General features: G+C 36.1%; 1 protein-coding gene across 4 annotated transcripts in view; it reads left to right on the top strand.

The window, feature by feature from the left end:
• Positions 1 to 16,416, top strand: part of GABRR3 (gamma-aminobutyric acid type A receptor subunit rho3) — a 72,822-nt gene that overhangs the window by 39,865 nt on the left and 16,541 nt on the right. For all 4 annotated transcript variants that reach the window (XM_070071947.2, XM_089330695.1, XM_089330694.1 and 1 more), the window contains 2 exons: positions 3,915 to 3,997; positions 5,032 to 5,172. In XM_070071947.2, coding sequence (XP_069928048.2) covers positions 3,915 to 3,997; positions 5,032 to 5,172 — 224 coding nt within the window. The remainder of the gene's footprint in view (positions 1 to 3,914; positions 3,998 to 5,031; positions 5,173 to 16,416) is intronic.

Below are 16,416 nucleotides of genomic sequence, written 5' to 3'. Positions count from 1 at the left end.
TGTTTCTAACTCTACCATTTGGGGCAAGTCAGCTTGAGCATGTCCCACATTGTACATCTCTTCCCTCTCTTATTCCCACTCTTATATTTAACAGGGATCACTTTTCAGTTAAGTTTCAACACTTAAGAATAACTGTGTATTAATTACAGAATTAAACCAATAGTATTAAGTAGAACAGACAAAAAATACTAAGAGGGATAATGTATTAAGTTGTTCATCAACTTAAGAGACTTTTAAATCCCAAATATTTGTACAATTTTTCATGTTCTTTTTGACTTCTAGTTTTGACTTCTAGTGTTTAGAGAAGAAACATGCTATGATTCCTTTTTTTAAAAAATTTATTGAGAGTTGTTTTATATCCTAATATGCGATCTATCCTAGAGAAAGTTCCCTGTGCTGATAAAAGAAATGTGTATTCTGAAGCTGTTGGATGAAATGTTTTATTAATGTTTATTTGTTCCATAGCGTAGTTTAATGTTTCTTTGTTAATCTTTTGTCTAGATGATCACAAATGTGAAAAAGACATATTTCCATTATTTTGCTAAATTTTTTGACTATTTATATAGCATTTGTTTCTTTCTTCCTCTCTTGTGATTTGATGGCTTTCTATATTGAGAGTCCGATCATCTTCTTCTGCATTGTGTTTCTGTTTTACTATTGAGTTTTATACTTTTGCATGTGTCTATGATAGTAGTTATCATCTTTTGGCTTCTAGCATAGGACTCCCTTAAGCATTTCTTGTAGGGCCAGTCTGATAGTATGTGAATTCTTTATGACTGACTTAAAATGACTTTATTTCTCCTTTGTTGGATATAGTTCTCTTGATTGGCAATTTCTTTCCTTAAAGGCTTTGAATAGATCACCCCATTCTTTTCATGCCTGAAAGGATTCTGCTGAGAAATATAGTGTTATTCTAATGAGGATTTCCTCTTATGTGACTTGATGCTTTTGTCTTACTGTCCTGATATTCTTTATTTTATATTTTTGACAGTATAATTATATTATGCCTCACAGAGGATTCTTTTTGATCAAATCTATTAGGGGTCTTTTGGGCTTCCTGGACCTGGGTGTATCTTTTCCAAAACTTAAAAATTTGAGGAATTCAGAAAAGCTTCCTATGCCTTTTATCTTTTCTTCTCTCACTTTATCCCCTATACTGCAAATGTTTGCTTGCTTTATGGTGTCCCATAAATCTCAAAGGCTTTATTTTTAATTTTTTTTCTTTTTATTTATTTTTAATCTGGCTAGGGGAAAGGGAGTGGGAAAGGGGAGGGTTGCGGGTGGGAGGGACGTTATGGGGGGAAGCCATTGTAATCCATATTCTGTACTTTGGAAATTTATATTCATTAAATAGAAGTTTAAAATAAATAAATAAATAAATAAATAAAAAATCTGGCTAGTTTAAAAAGGCCTGTCTTCCAACTCAAAAATTCTTCCTTTTGCCTGCTCAGCACCACTATTGAGTCAGTAGCTATATTTTTTAGTTTACTTATTGAGTTATTTTGATGATTAATTGTTTTTATGATTATTTCTGCTGAATCTCTCGTATCACGGATTATCTTCCTTATTTAATTAAATTGTCTATCTATATTCTCCTATATCTCATGGTTTCCTTGACATCATTCTGTTGACTTTTTTGTCAGGCAATTCCTTGATTTCCTTTTCCTTGATGTCAGCTGCTGTAAGTTATTGTGTTACTTTGAAGGCATTGTGTTCCTTGGTTCATGCTTCTTTTGACCATACATTGGTAGTATGCATCTGGCAGGTCAATTGCTTCTACTATAATCTTGTAGGGTGACTTTAAAAGTATAAGACTTTCTCCTGATGATATGTCCTAAAAGTGTTAGTTGCATAGGTTGCATTGGAGTTGTTTCCAAGTGAATACTTTAGCATGGTAACCTGCTTCATTTATAATCAGCCTTTTTTATATCTGTTACCTAATCCCCTTGGTCATCAGTTTCTTCTTGGGTACTGTGAAAGAGGTGGATTGAAAGACATCAAATGGGGGCCAGTGCTGAGGCATAGTAGATTAAGCCTCCACTTGTGGTGCTAACATCCCATATGGTGCCAGTTCAAGTCCCAGCTGCTCCACTTCTAATACAGACCCTAGTAATGGCCTGGGAAAGCAGAGGAAGATGGCCCAAATGCATGGACCCCTGAACCCATGTGGGAGACCTGGAAGAAGCCCATGGTTCCTGGCTTTGGATCAGCCCAGCTCTGGCTACCGTGCCCTTTTAGGGAATTAACCAGCAGATAGAAAACCTCTCTCTCTGTCTGTAACTCTGCCTTTCAAGTAAATAAGTAAATATAAAAAAAAAAAAAACTAAAACTCAAATGTAGTTTGCCACTTTAAAGTACTAGGAATACACCAGAATGAATATTGCTTTGTGATGCAAAATCATCCAGATACCTCCCTGGTTGAGCATTTTGCTGTTTTATCGTTGATGGTAGAATTTAGCCCATGGAAGATAAAGCAGTCCAGGGCCAGTGTTGTGATGCAGATGGTTAAGCCATAGCCAACAATGCCAGCATCCCATATGAGTGCCAGTTTGAGTCCCAGTTGCATCACTGCAAGGACTGTGCCAGGAAAAGCAGTGGAAATATGACTCAAATGTTTGGGCTGCTGCCACTCACATGGGAGACCTGGATGGAGTTTCAGGCCGCTGGCTTCAGCCTGGTCCAATCCTGGCCATTGTGGCCAATTTGGGAGTGGACCAGTGGATTGAAGACCTCTCCCCTCCCCTCCGCCCCTTGGTTCTCCTCCTCTCTGTGTAACTCTGCTTTTCAAAGAGGGAGGAGCAGCAGCAGCTAAAGTGGTCCTACTCCTCTCACTAACTCAGGGGCACCATGGGTGTGAGCATCTGTTGCCTTTATCTTTTGCAGACATGCTCAGGGATATGTTGTTCATCTGTGATCTGCTTTTTTGGGCATTAACGTATCTACTTTGAGGCAAGATCACAGTGCAGCAACCTCTGCCTGAAGCCAGGAAAATTGAGGACGTTATAAAATTTGAAAAAGGAACCCTCCACAGCATGCAAGCCTTTTGACTTAATAGAACCTGAATTATGCATTATGCACACAGATCTATAACTAAAAATGCTCCAGGCTTTTCTCTTACTATGGAAAAGAGAATTTCTTTGCGTAAATTTGCTTTGTAAAATTTGCCTATAGATTTTTACTACACTTTTCTAACACTTAGAGACTACTTAAGTTTGGATCTTTAAAACAGCAGAAAATATTTTAATCTATTTAAAATCCTCTCACTTTGAATTGTACTTTTCTGAAGCCATCAGAGCCAGAAAATACAGAGGGGGTGACCAGGAAATAGTGAGATAAGAAACAGTTATAAGAACTGGAATTCATTTGTTAACTCAGTGTCTTTTTTTAAAATTTATATACCGTATTTGAAAGGCAGAGTTACAGAGAGAGAGAGACAGAGAGATCTTCCATCCTCTTCCATCCTCTGATTCACTCCTCAAGTGGCCACAGTGGCCAGAGCTGGGCCAGACTAAAGCCAGGAGTCAGGAGCTTCTTCCAGGTCTCCCATGTGGATGGCAGGGGCGCAAGCATTTGGGCGATCTTCCTCTGCTTTCCCAGGCACTCTAGCAGGGAGCTGGATCAGATGTGGAGCAGCCAAGGCTCAAACTAACACCCGTATGCACTGCAGGTGGCAGCTTTACCCTCTATGCTACAGTGCCAGCTCCTAATACTGTGTCTTAAGCAAATCGTCCACCCTCTGGCTTTGCTTCCTTGCATGTTATTTGGACTGAAGATAGTCAGTCTTACAGTGCCAGTCTTGCATTACTCTTGAGTGGCACACACATAGGCAAATTATGAGAAAGCTTCAATGTCACATGTTTATTTGTCCATATCATTAAATGATCTGCATTTTCTTTTTCTCATTTCTTTCAAAGGATAACAGTTTCAGCCATGTGCTTTATGGATTTCACCAGGTTTCCTCTTGACACTCAAAATTGTTCCCTTGAACTGGAAAGCTGTAAGTTTTACTTCTTGATGGAGTGAGTACACATCATCTGAACATACCATCACATATTTGTATGCAAATACTCACAGACATGATTTTTAGCAAGTATTTAAAAAACCTTGACATAGTTGTCTAAAGGAGTTGTAAGTTTTTATCTTTTTGGGATTTTCCCCCTAAGGCTGACTATAGTATCTGTCTCAGAAGAGAAGCTGTAAAAAAAAAAAAACAAAAACCAGTGGTTTTATAATTACATAGTCTGCAGTTTCCACAATGATTATAAAGGAATAGCTCCCTAAAAAGGTATGTTCAAGCTAATGCTACTGCATTGAATAACAGGTTCACCACATTTGAAAAGCTCTTGAATTCATGTTCCTGAATGAATCATAATTCTGAATTCAGTGTATTTGGACTCCCCTGGGGAAACCTACCTCTAGACATAACCGTATAATCAAGGCACTGTCACAGGATATCTGAGCCAGATTCCTGTCAATTACTTTGATATATTATTATTTTTGAGATGACATCTTAACAGCATATTCATAATGTGTCTAAAGTGATGAGAATTCAATGGATATCTACTACACAGGTACTTCTCTCCAAATCCATTAGAAACTTTCTCTATCACAATTTGATTTTAGAAAATAAGTCTTTACAATCCAGGCCCATTTTTTTAAAATTTTGCCCAATAGTACTGAAGAGCCAAGGTGGACTATCATTCTGGAATCAAGTCTGTGAATACGAGGCAATGTCATGACATCACTCTGAGTCCTGGCTTAATATTATAAAAGGATGAGCACAGATAAGGGAGGTAGCTGTTTGGACAGTTTCAACTCACTGTGTGGGCACAAAAGAAGCCTCTACACTAAACAAGTCAATATTTTTTTTTTTGGAAGATGTGGGTGTGATCAGTTTACTGGCAAACATATTTTTTGGCACCTAATATAGTCATGTCATTTGACATGCTTGAGATAGAGAACTGCATATAATGTGGTTGTGGACCTCAAGGAGCATATTCCTATTATCAGAATGTCATTCTTTTGTTATAGATGCCTATAGTGAGGAGGATCTAATGTTGTACTGGAAACATGGAAACAAGTCCTTAAATACTGAAGAGCACATTTCCCTTTCTCAGTTCTTCGTCGAGGAGTTCAGTGCATCCAGTGGATTAGCTTTCTATAGCAGCACAGGTACAGTGTTTTATATGGATGACTCACTGGCATTTATTGATATCCTGTTGTTTGCAAAGCACCATAACATATGAAGACACCTGAATCCAAACAAATGTGGAATTTGGCCGATAGCATCATCCCTGTCCTTCCACAGACAACTGCCTCTTCATGTCCAAAGTATCATTTCTCTCCCCTTTGTGCAACCACCTCTAACTAGCTGCATTGCTTCCACTCTTGGCCCTTCCAGACCACTCTCAATACAGCCAAGTGATCTTTAGAAACATAAAGATCACAACTGTTTCCTGACCAAAAGTCCCCCTATCTAGTGTTTACCATTGCACTTACAACCAGATTCAGTGTTCTCAACACATCTATCTCCTGCCCAAAGCTCTGACCTTACCAACTATCCCTGCCCCTCCACCTTATCTTACCTAGCCATTTTGGTCATCCATCGTGTTCTATCTGTAGGGCTTCTGCTTGGATCTTCTTTTCTCTCTGTCTGGAATGCATGACCAGCTCCTGCACTTTGCTCAGAGCTTTGAGCAAATATATTCCCACCCCACCCTGTCTAAAATCAGCCTCCTTTTTTGGCATTCCCTGCCTCTATTTGTCTTCACAGAACTTAGCACTACCTGAACTACATACTCACTTGACCTCTCTGCTGCCTGAGTGCCTCACTAGAAAGAGGGCAGAGAATCCTTCTGCCTTGTTCTCCATTTCTGCCCTCAGCTCCTAGAAGGTACTGCACATGATAAGTTCTCAATAAAAACCAGCTGAATCAATCAAACACTGTATACTCTTTGCTGCGATAGATATGTGTTTGATTTGGCAATATTTACCCAAGGCATTTGCTAACATTACACTTGACCTTTATTAACTTAAGGTAGAAGCATCCCTCTCTGATCGCCTCTACCGCACTCCATCTCCTTCCATCAATACCCTGATTGTTGTTTGTATTCTTGGTCACTTTTAAACAGGATCTATACAAAATACCATTTCAGATTCAATGAAGCCAGATTCAGGCCAGAAATTTTGCCAATAGCTGCCCTGAGGTTCAGAGCTGTCCTGGCTAGGGTCCTTTACTTACTCTGTTTTGCAGTGGTACACTTTCCCCTCAAAGGTACTTGGCTCTCTTCTTAGACATTGAAGAGGAGTTATGAAGTTACATCTAAAAAGTCTGTATCATTAATAGGGAAACCAAAATTTGCATCATGGATGAACTAAGCTACTTTCCAGGATGAATAGCCATTTAGCTGTTTACTTCCAGAAGAAATGCTCTGTTACACCCCATTATTTGTCTACATTGTTTGAGAGTCAGCAAATGGTATTATTAATTTTAATGATGTTTATTACTTTTGCTGATTATGGAAGTAACACACATTTGTTTGTTTTGATATCTTATATATCTCTGGCTCATAGTACATGCTCAAAGGCTAATTATTGAAAGAACCCATAAATGTAGATAATTTGAAAAACACTCAGAAAAGTTCAAAGAATAAAGCTTTTGTAACTCCATAAGGATAAACTTTAGTTAATAATTCTTTTGATATATTTTTCTTATCTTTTTTGTATTTGTCATTCTCTATATAAACAAATACAGAGATATTTGTATCAGCATTTTTAATGTTCTTAGTATTAAGTTGATGTTCTGATAAAAGAATGCATGCAATTAGTGATGTGCATATAAAATGTTATTTATAGGATTTTTACCTTATTATTACTATGACAAAATAACTTTGGCACATTACAAGTTGTGAATAGAACTGTATAATATTCAATTATAATATAAAGTAATTACTTGTGAAGCATAGAAATCCAAGAGTTTCCTATGCAGAATATAAACAATAACATGATGGCATGTCCATTAACATACATCCAGCTACCTTCTTAGAAGAAGTTAAATTTCACTTCCAAATTCTAACTTCACCACTAAGTTGTTCTGTTTGTTCCCCTGTCTCTTTGCTTGTGCTTCTCAGTCTTTTTGACCCTGCAAGGCAGTTCTGGTCATGTTTTATTGTCTGTATAAAGCCAAAAAGAATACTTGCATTGAGAAAATTACTGCTCATAAAGATGCTTTGAAATAAACTACAAGTCCTTAATATTCAGGTGCAATTATATTCTTAAATAGCATTTTGATTCCTAAGATAAATGAGACAACATAAAATCAGGTTATATGTGTTTTGTGTGGCATGAAATGGAGAGTTATATACAATAATTTTTTAATTGTATACCTTTATTAAAATACCATATACAGGAGTCATTCATGTGGTACAGTTGGTAAGGCTGCTGCTTGGGATACCTGCATCCACTGTCAGAATGATAATTTGATTCCTGTCTACTCCACTTCCCATCTGGCTCCTTGCTAATGCACCTGGAAAGCAGCAGATGATGTCTCAGTTGCCTGCATTTCTTCCACCCACATGGGAGACCTGGATGGGGTTTCTGGCTCCAAGCTTCAGCCTAACCCATCCCCAGTTGCTGGGGGGACTGGACCAGTATATGGAAGATATCTCTCTCTCTCTCCCTTTCTTCCTTTCAAATAAATAATAATTTTTTTCAAATAATAAATACTATACATTGTATTCCATAAATATGTACAATGATTAAGTGTTAAACATGCTGACTAACCCAATTTGATCAATACACATTGATTACATGTTCTCATTGAATATACTGTATCCCCAAAGAATATACAATTAAATTAATGATAGTAGAGGAATTCCTTAAATTCCAAAAAAAATTTTAAAGCAAATTGCAGAAGAATTATATGTATATAATATACATATCATAATTCTTCATTTGTTATTAAAGAAAATTTATACTCTGGTTTCTCTTCAGATCATATAAATCTTTTGCCTTTTTAAAGAAAGTATTTGTATATAATATGTATGTATGTATGAAAGTACTCATAGAAAAATGTAATTAAAGTGTTTATTTTGGTACAAAATTTTTTTCAAAACTTAGACAGTTTTGTCATAATACACATTTCCATGAATTTTAGGAAGATCCTGCATGTGTATAATCTCAAATTTTTGAATCCAGTATTTATTTTCATTTGAAAAGCAGAAAGACAAATAGAAATCTCCATCAACTGTTTCACTCTCCAAAATCCTGTAACAGCCAGGCTGGACCAGGTTGAAGCCAAGAGCCAGCAACTCAATCTGGATTTCCCACATGGGTTGCAGGGACCTAATACTTGAATCATCAACTGCTACCTCCCAAGATGTGTATTAGCAGGAAGCTGGGTTGGAAGCAGAGGAGCCAGAACTCAAATCAGATACACGGATGTGGGATGTGGGTATCTGAAGCAAATACCTGCCCTCATCAAAATTTTTTGCACCAAAAGAAACACTTCAATCTATTTTTTTCAAAAATGTTTTGAAGTTTCCAGATGTACCTATGCATAAATATATGTATGCATATGTGTGTGTTGCATGAGCACAATCTAGAAAGAGTAAGAAGAATAATTCTGAGATATAAGTACACATTGAAGAAATTTTTCATTTTATTTCAACATTTTTGTCTTTTTTTAAATTTGTGACAATGTACACAATTTTTAATAAGACAAGAATGTGTTCTTTTTAAATTTTTAATTAATATAAAGAGAACCAATTTTACACAATCCATAGGTAGACTTCCAAGAACACAACCATACTTCCCTCATTCCCCTATTCTTCTCCCAGTGTCTTTTCCTCCCTCCTCTTCTTCATCAGTAATGGAAAGATATAATTTTAATCCACTATATATTCACAGCCTTTATAAATCACTAATCATTATATTCAACAAGTAAAAAGTAGGAATACCATAGTTCCACAAAAGTATAGATAAGAGCTAAAAATGACAATCATATCCCAAAGTGACTATTTTATTCCTACATATATTTTTGTGTTCTGTGGTGTTAACTGCCATGTATCAGAGAAAATATATATTTGTCTTTTTGAGACTGGCTTACTTCATAAAGCATAATGGTTTCCAGTTGCATCCGTTTTGTTGCAAAAGATAGGATTTCATTCTTTTTTATAGCATAGTATATTTTTTTAAATCAGTCTTCAGTTGATGGACATCCATCTGTACTGATATCCTATCTTAGCTATTGTAAATTTAGCTACAATAAACACAGGGATACAAATAACTTTCATATGGTGATTTAATTTCATTTGGGTAAATTCCCAAGAGTGGGATATCTGGGTCATATGATAAATCTATTTTCAGATCTCTAAGGAATTGCCATACTATCTTCCATAATGACTGTACTAGTTTACATTCTCACCAACAGTGGATTAAGGTACCTTTTTTCCACATACTTGCCAGCATTTGTTGTTTGTTGAATTTGGTGGTGATAGCCATTCCAGATGGGGTGAGGTGACACCTCATTTTGTTTTTCATTTGCATTTCCCTGATGGCTAGTGATCCTGAGCACTTTCTCATGTGTCCGTTGGCTATTGTATTTCATCCTTGGAAAACTGGCTTCTCAAGTGCCCTTTGCCCATTTCTTACTGGATTGTTTGTTTTGTTGTTGTTGCATTTCCTTTACTTTTTATAGATCCTAGATATTAATCCATTATTAGTTTCATAGTTTACAAATATTTTCTCCCATTCTGTCGGTTGCTTCTTCACCTTGCTGAGTGTTTCCTTTGCAGTGCAGATTCCTTTCAGCGTGAGATAATCCCACTTGTCTATTTTTGTTTTGATTGCCTGTGCTTTTGGGATCTTTCCCAAGAAGTCTTTGCCTGTGCCAATGTCTTGCAGAATTTTCCCAAAGTTTTCCTCTAGTAATTTGATGGCATCAGGTCATAGACTTAGATCCTTGTTCCATTTTTGAGTTGAATTTTATACAAGGTATAAGATCTTGTTTTGTGCTTCTACATACATAGATCCAGTTTCCTGTACCATTGCTAAAGAAAATGCCCTTTCTCCAGGGATTGATTTCAGCTTGTTTTTCAAAATTAGTTGGTTATAGATGTGGGGATTAATGTCTGGGCTTTCTATTCTGTTCCATTGATCTACATGTCTGTTTTTGTACCCATACCAGGCTGTTTGGATTGTAACTTCCCTGTAGATTGTCTTGAAGTTTGGTAGTCTGATGCTTCATGCCTTTGTTTTTGTTGTTTAAGATTGCTTTAGCTATTTGGAGTCTCTTGCATTTCCATATGATTTTTGGCATCATCTTTTCTAGATATTAGAAGAATGTCATTGATATTTTAATGGGTATCATATTGAATTTGTAAATTGCTTTTAGTACTAGGAACATTATGATTGTTTTTCGGCCTTTTGGCTAAGATCAAGTGTAGGAACATTATGATGATATTAATTATTCCAATCCCTGAACATGGAAGATTTTGCTTTTCTTTGGGTATGTCTTCTTCTATTTCTTTAATGTTTTATGATTTTAATCATAGAGATTTTTTACATCCTTGATTAAATATAAATTTTTGTAGCTATTGTGAATGGGACTGATCTTACAAGTTCTTTCTCAGCCATAGAATGGTCTGTATATACAATGGCTGTTAATTTTTGTAGGTTTATTTTGTATGCCACAACTTTACCAAACTCTTGTATCATTTCCAATAATCTCTTAGTGAAATCCTTTGGTTTCCCCTATAAATTGGATGCTGTCATCTACAAACAGGAATAATTTGGATGATTTGACTTCCTACTTCTTTTCAATTTCTATCCATTGGATTTCTTTTTCTTGCCTAATGGCTCTGGCTAAAACTTCCAGAAATATATTGAATAGCGGTGGTGAAAGTGGGCATCCTTGTCTGGTTCCCCATTCAATATAATGCTGTCTGTGAATTTGTCATACATTTCCTGAATCATATTGAGGAATGTTCCTTCTATACCCAATTTGCCTAAGGTTTTTATCATGAAATGATGTTGTTTTTATCAAATGCTTTCTCTGCATCCACTTAGATAATCAGATGGTTTTTGTTCTTCAGTTAGTTAATGTGATAGATCACATTTCTTGATTTGCAAATGTTGAAACATCCCTGCATATCAGTAATAAATCCCATTTTAGTCCAGATAAATGATCTTTCTGATGTGTTGTTGGATTCAATTGGCTAATATATTGTTGAGTATTTTTGTGTCTACGTTCAACAGGATATTGGTCTATAGTTCTCTAAGTTGTATCTTTTTCTGGTTTTGGAGTTAAGATGCTGCTAGCCTCATAGAAGGGGTTTTGGAGATTTCCCTCCTTTTTAATGTTTTGAATAGTTTGAGGAGAATTGGAATTAATTTTTAAATGTTTGGTAGAACTCAGCAGTGAAGCCATCTGATTCTGGGATTTTCTTTGTTGGGAGGGTCTTTATTACTGATTCAATCTCCATCTTAGTTATTGGTCTGTTTATGTTTACTATGTCTTCATGACTCAGTTTTGATAGGTTGTGTGTGTTCAGGAAGCCATCCATTTCTTCTATATTTTCCAATTTTATGCAAATGGCTGTTTGTAGTAGTTCCTGATGATTCTTTTTATTTCCATAGTATACATTGTTACATCTCTTTTTTCATCTCTCATTTTATTGATTTGGATTTCTGCCTTCTTTTTTGTTAGTTGGGCCAGTAGTGTATCAATTTTGTTTATTTTTTCAAAAGACCAGCTTTTTATTTCAATGATCTTTGGTATTGTTTTTTGGTTTCAATTTTGTTTCTTTCTTCTCTAATTTTAATTATTTATTTCCTCCTACTAATTTTTTGTTCTTATTTTTCTAGTTCGTTGAGATGCATTGATAGCTCATTTATTTGGAGCCTTTCCAACTTCTTGATGTGGTCACTAATTGTTGTAAACTTCCCTCTTAGTACTGCTTTTGCTATGTCCCTTAAGTTTTGATATGTAGTGTTGCCATTTTCATTCATTTCCAGGCATTTATTTTATTTCTCTTTTGATTTTTTATGACCCATTGTTCATTCAGGAGCATGTTGTTTAGTCTGCATATGTTTGCATATTTTCTGGAGTTTCTTAAGTTGTTAATTTCCAGCTTCATTCTATTTTGGTCAGAAAAAAATACATGATATGATTTCATTTTTTTTTATTTTGTTGAAAATTGGTTTATGTCCTAATATATGGTCTATCCTAGAGAAAGTTTCTTGCACTGATGAAAAAAAAGTGTGTTCTGCAACTTTAGATGAAATGTTCTGTAAATATCAGTAAGGTACGTTTGGTCAATAGTATAGATTATCTCTGTTGTTTCTTTGTTGATTTTCTGTCTATCTGATCTGTCCATTGATGAAAGTGTGGTGTTTATGTCCCCCATTATTATTGTATTGGAGTTTGTGTCTCCCTTTAGATCCATTATCATTTGTTTTAAATAGCCAGTAACTCTCCCATTGGGTGCATATGCATTTACTATGGTTACATCTTCTAGTTGAATTGATCTCTTAATCATTACATAATGCCCTTCTTTGTCTTTGAACAATTTTGTGTTAAAATTATTTTATCTGATATTAGTATGGCTTCATTTGCTCATTTTTGCTTTCCATTACCCTGGAATATCTATTTCATTCTTTCACTTTCAGTATGTATGTGCCTTCATTGCTGAGGTGTGTTTCTCATCTGCATCAAATAGATGTGTCTTGTTTTTTTATTCCATTTAGCCAGTATATACCTTCTAATTTGAGAATTTGGGCCATTTACATTCAAAGTTATTATTGATAAGTAGCAATTTGGTCCTACCATTTTTCCATAAATATTGTATGCTTTGGACTTCCTTTGACTTTTAATAGTAAATTTTCTGCCTTTACATTCTTTCGTAACTATGACTATCATTTTCTGTATAGTACATCCAAACAATCATTTGTAAGGATGGATAAGTAGTAGCAAATTTCTTTGATTTCTGTTTGTTTTGGAAGGTCTTTATTTCACCCTCATTTATAAATAAGAGCTTTGCTGTTACACTATTCTGGATTGACAGTTTTGTTTTTTTGTTTGTTTTTTGTTTTTTTGACAGGCAGTGGACAGTGAGAGAGAGAGAGACAGAGAGAAAGGTCTTCCTTTTCTGTTGGTTCACCCCCCAATGGCCGCTGCAGCCAGCCAACATGCTGTGCCAGTCTGAAGCCAGGAGCCAGGTGCTTCTCCTGGTCACCCACATGAACCCCGGGGTGCTGGCACCGCAGGCGCCGCAGGCGGAGGATTAGCGTATTGAGCCGCTGCGCCAGCCGACAGTCTTTGTTTTAGGACTTGGACTAAGTCTCTGAATTCTCTTCTAGCCTGCAGAGTTTCCAACAAAAAATCAGCTGTTAGTCTAATCGGGGGTCCTCTGAAAGTCATCTTGTCTTCCTTGCTCTTGTTTGTTGTATTTCTGTGTTTACTTTTAGGCATTTATGGAAACACTTGGTTTTCTCCTCTGATGGCTTCTTTCTTTGAAATGTGCCTCTGTGGCTTAGTCCTTGTGGCTTAGTGGAATGTCTTGTCCTTCAGTGGATATCCATAGGTGTGTGCTCACTTCACCCCCAGCCAGGGGAGTCACAGGTGGTGTCTCAAGCTGCTGCCGTATGTTTGTATTGTCCATACTGCTCCATGACATCTCTCTTTCAGTAGAATTTCCACTGCCAACTTCTTTCCTAATCTCCCCTGAAAAAAAAAAAAACATCTTTCCCCTATTTAGCTATCTTGGAACTTGTTCTAAAAGTAGAAACATGCAAGAATAAAACATTTTGACTGTTGTATTCAAAAAACAAAATAATCATTACATCTGGGTTCATTTAACCATTCCTTAGATTCTGAAAGGCCACATTTAGAAACTTATTTTTGTTCACCAGTGTGTGATAGCTCTGCCTTACATTCTCCATGAATTATTAAATATAATGGTCTCTTGAGAGTTAAATTTAATTGTCTTTCTCATATTATTATCCTGTTAAGTATATTAGCTTCATCAAAAATAATTTTTGAAACTTTTCTTCATTCCTATCATTACAATTAACAACCACAGCCACCACTCCCAAATCAGCTATACATCTACCTCTGGTCACAGGAGCTATAAATACAGGTACAGAACTTTAGTTTCTATTTGATTGCTAAATCACTGGTTCCTCACTTTCTTTTCTTGGCATTTCTTTCACCACTATTATTGCCATTGTTCAAAACTCACCACCACCTGGCAATATTAGCAAGCAGGGGAGGGTGTCTATCCTTCATGACTGTCAGTATGTTTCAAAACCATTCATTGTGGATTTACAAAGTGAAAAGAAATTAATTCTTACCCTAACAGATGCATTGAATACTTATTCTTGATCACAGCATAATGTAGTGGCTAAAAGTCTCAAGTACAGGTGCGCCTGAGTTCAAACCTGGCTTTATTACTTTTTAGCAATGTGACCTTGGACAAGTTGCTTAATCTCCCTAACCCTCAACTTCCTCATCTTTAAATGGGTTCATTAATACTCTGTCTCACAGTGTTGTAAGGAGCTGTAAGTTAACACATTGAAGTGATTTCAAATACTGTGAAAAAATAGCATTGAATACTGCCTGTCATATGGCAAATGCTCAATAAATATTAGTAGCTATCTTGATCAATACCATCATTTTGATCCTTTGCATACAAACTGAAGATTTACTATCAAAAGTTATTGGAGACAGTCTCCAGATGTAGAAACCTTCTTGAATTTTGTCTTGGGATCATTTCATTCAATACTACCCGTCTCTTCCATTTTCCTAGCTTCCAATACTCGAGTATTTTTTTTTTTCATGAATTTCCTTCATCCTACTATGTGGTAACCTGATTGAGACAAGTAGATCAACTCATCCCCCAAATTTGATTCAGATGTCAGAACTGGTGATGCCACACTCATAATAAGGAATATATTACTCACAGAGTGAAGCTTTCTAGAGAGATCAGCACAACCTGCCAAGCAAGACGGAAGATAGATTTAGAAATCAGAGTGGGGGGCCTGACTTTGGAGTCTTATGGTGATTAGGTCATACATTTAGGGGAAAAGTCCCCTTATGAAGGGCAAGACTTGAATGGTTTGAACTTTTCACAAGTACCAAGGAGTGTACTCTCGGGTATTTTATCAGCTTGAGCAGAAGTGGATGGGGAAGCAGAAGTTGGCAAAACATCAAAACTAGAGACAGATTCTTGGTTACGCTACCAAAAATGAGGATTCTGCCCCTTTTCAAGGCAGTATTTCCTTCCCTGGTAGGTAAAGGGACTCTTGGTCTGAAGCTTCAATCACAACACCACTTCTACTCTTCCCCTCCCGAGAAGACCACAAGGCAGAGCAACGTTTCTCCTTTCTGGTTCCCTCCTCGCCCTCCCCCCAGAAAAGATAATTATTCTTCATCAAATCATGAGTAAATAAAGTAAGCAGTTACCTAAACTTATTTCCAGACTTAATAATTAACAGAAAGCTATATATATAATAGTAGTGTCTTTCTTTATGAATACCTTTCCTAGGTTTTCCTTATTTATTTTAACCTCATAATAATTAGATGAAGCCATAAGATCAGATATATTGTTATCAGACTCTAGTGATAATCAGAACTCCAACTGCACTCAATAATAAAGTGGAACTTAGACATGCTTAAGGCAGAACAATGAGTAGCTTTAAAAATAATGGCTATTTTACATTTAGAATGAATATACTATGTGGTATATCTTTTATTATCCCTGGTAATGAGGTTGGTATTTCTGAAGCATATATCAACCAACAGTGAGGGAGAACCTCAGAACCAGGTAAGAAGTGAAGAATGATGAGCCCTCTATAGATAATAGGATATCGGGAGTAGAGTCCAGCAGTTCAGTGTGGGGACAGTGAGGTGTCTGTCACAGGTCAAATGCTAAAATATTTACCTGAGGGTCCAATGGGTTTTCCAGCTTGGATTTCCTAAGAATTACTACCAGGATTAGTAAAAAGTTCTTTCACTTTGGAATATTTTTGTTTTATAGTTTTTTGTTTTATAGTTCTTAAGCTATCATCCCTGTGTTTTGAATTATTTTGTCTTACGTAACCTGCACTTATCATATAAAAATTAACGTTATCACTTATCCACAAAAATTGTAGTTTCGTATTTGTCCATTTGATCAATATTAGTTTGGTAAAATTTAAGATTGGCATTGCAGTTATTGTTACATAGAGCAAAGTAATATAAATTAGAAATTGTTTTGAGAAAGAAAACTGAAAAACAAGGCTAATGTACTTTATGTAACCTTGTATGTGGTAATCACAGAATGGCATTCAGAGAAGTCCTATAGATGATTCTAAATCTTGGCTTTAAGCTTCCTTTAAAGGCAGTCAATGTGGAAAGAGAAATCGGAACAAGACATG

The sequence above is a fragment of the Oryctolagus cuniculus genome, chromosome 4 (assembly GCF_051225735.1).
Source record: "Oryctolagus cuniculus isolate XC-2025 breed Fujian yellow rabbit chromosome 4, ASM5122573v1, whole genome shotgun sequence".
NCBI lineage: Eukaryota > Metazoa > Chordata > Mammalia > Lagomorpha > Leporidae > Oryctolagus > Oryctolagus cuniculus.
This window is presented reverse-complemented; position numbering and strand designations above follow the sequence as displayed.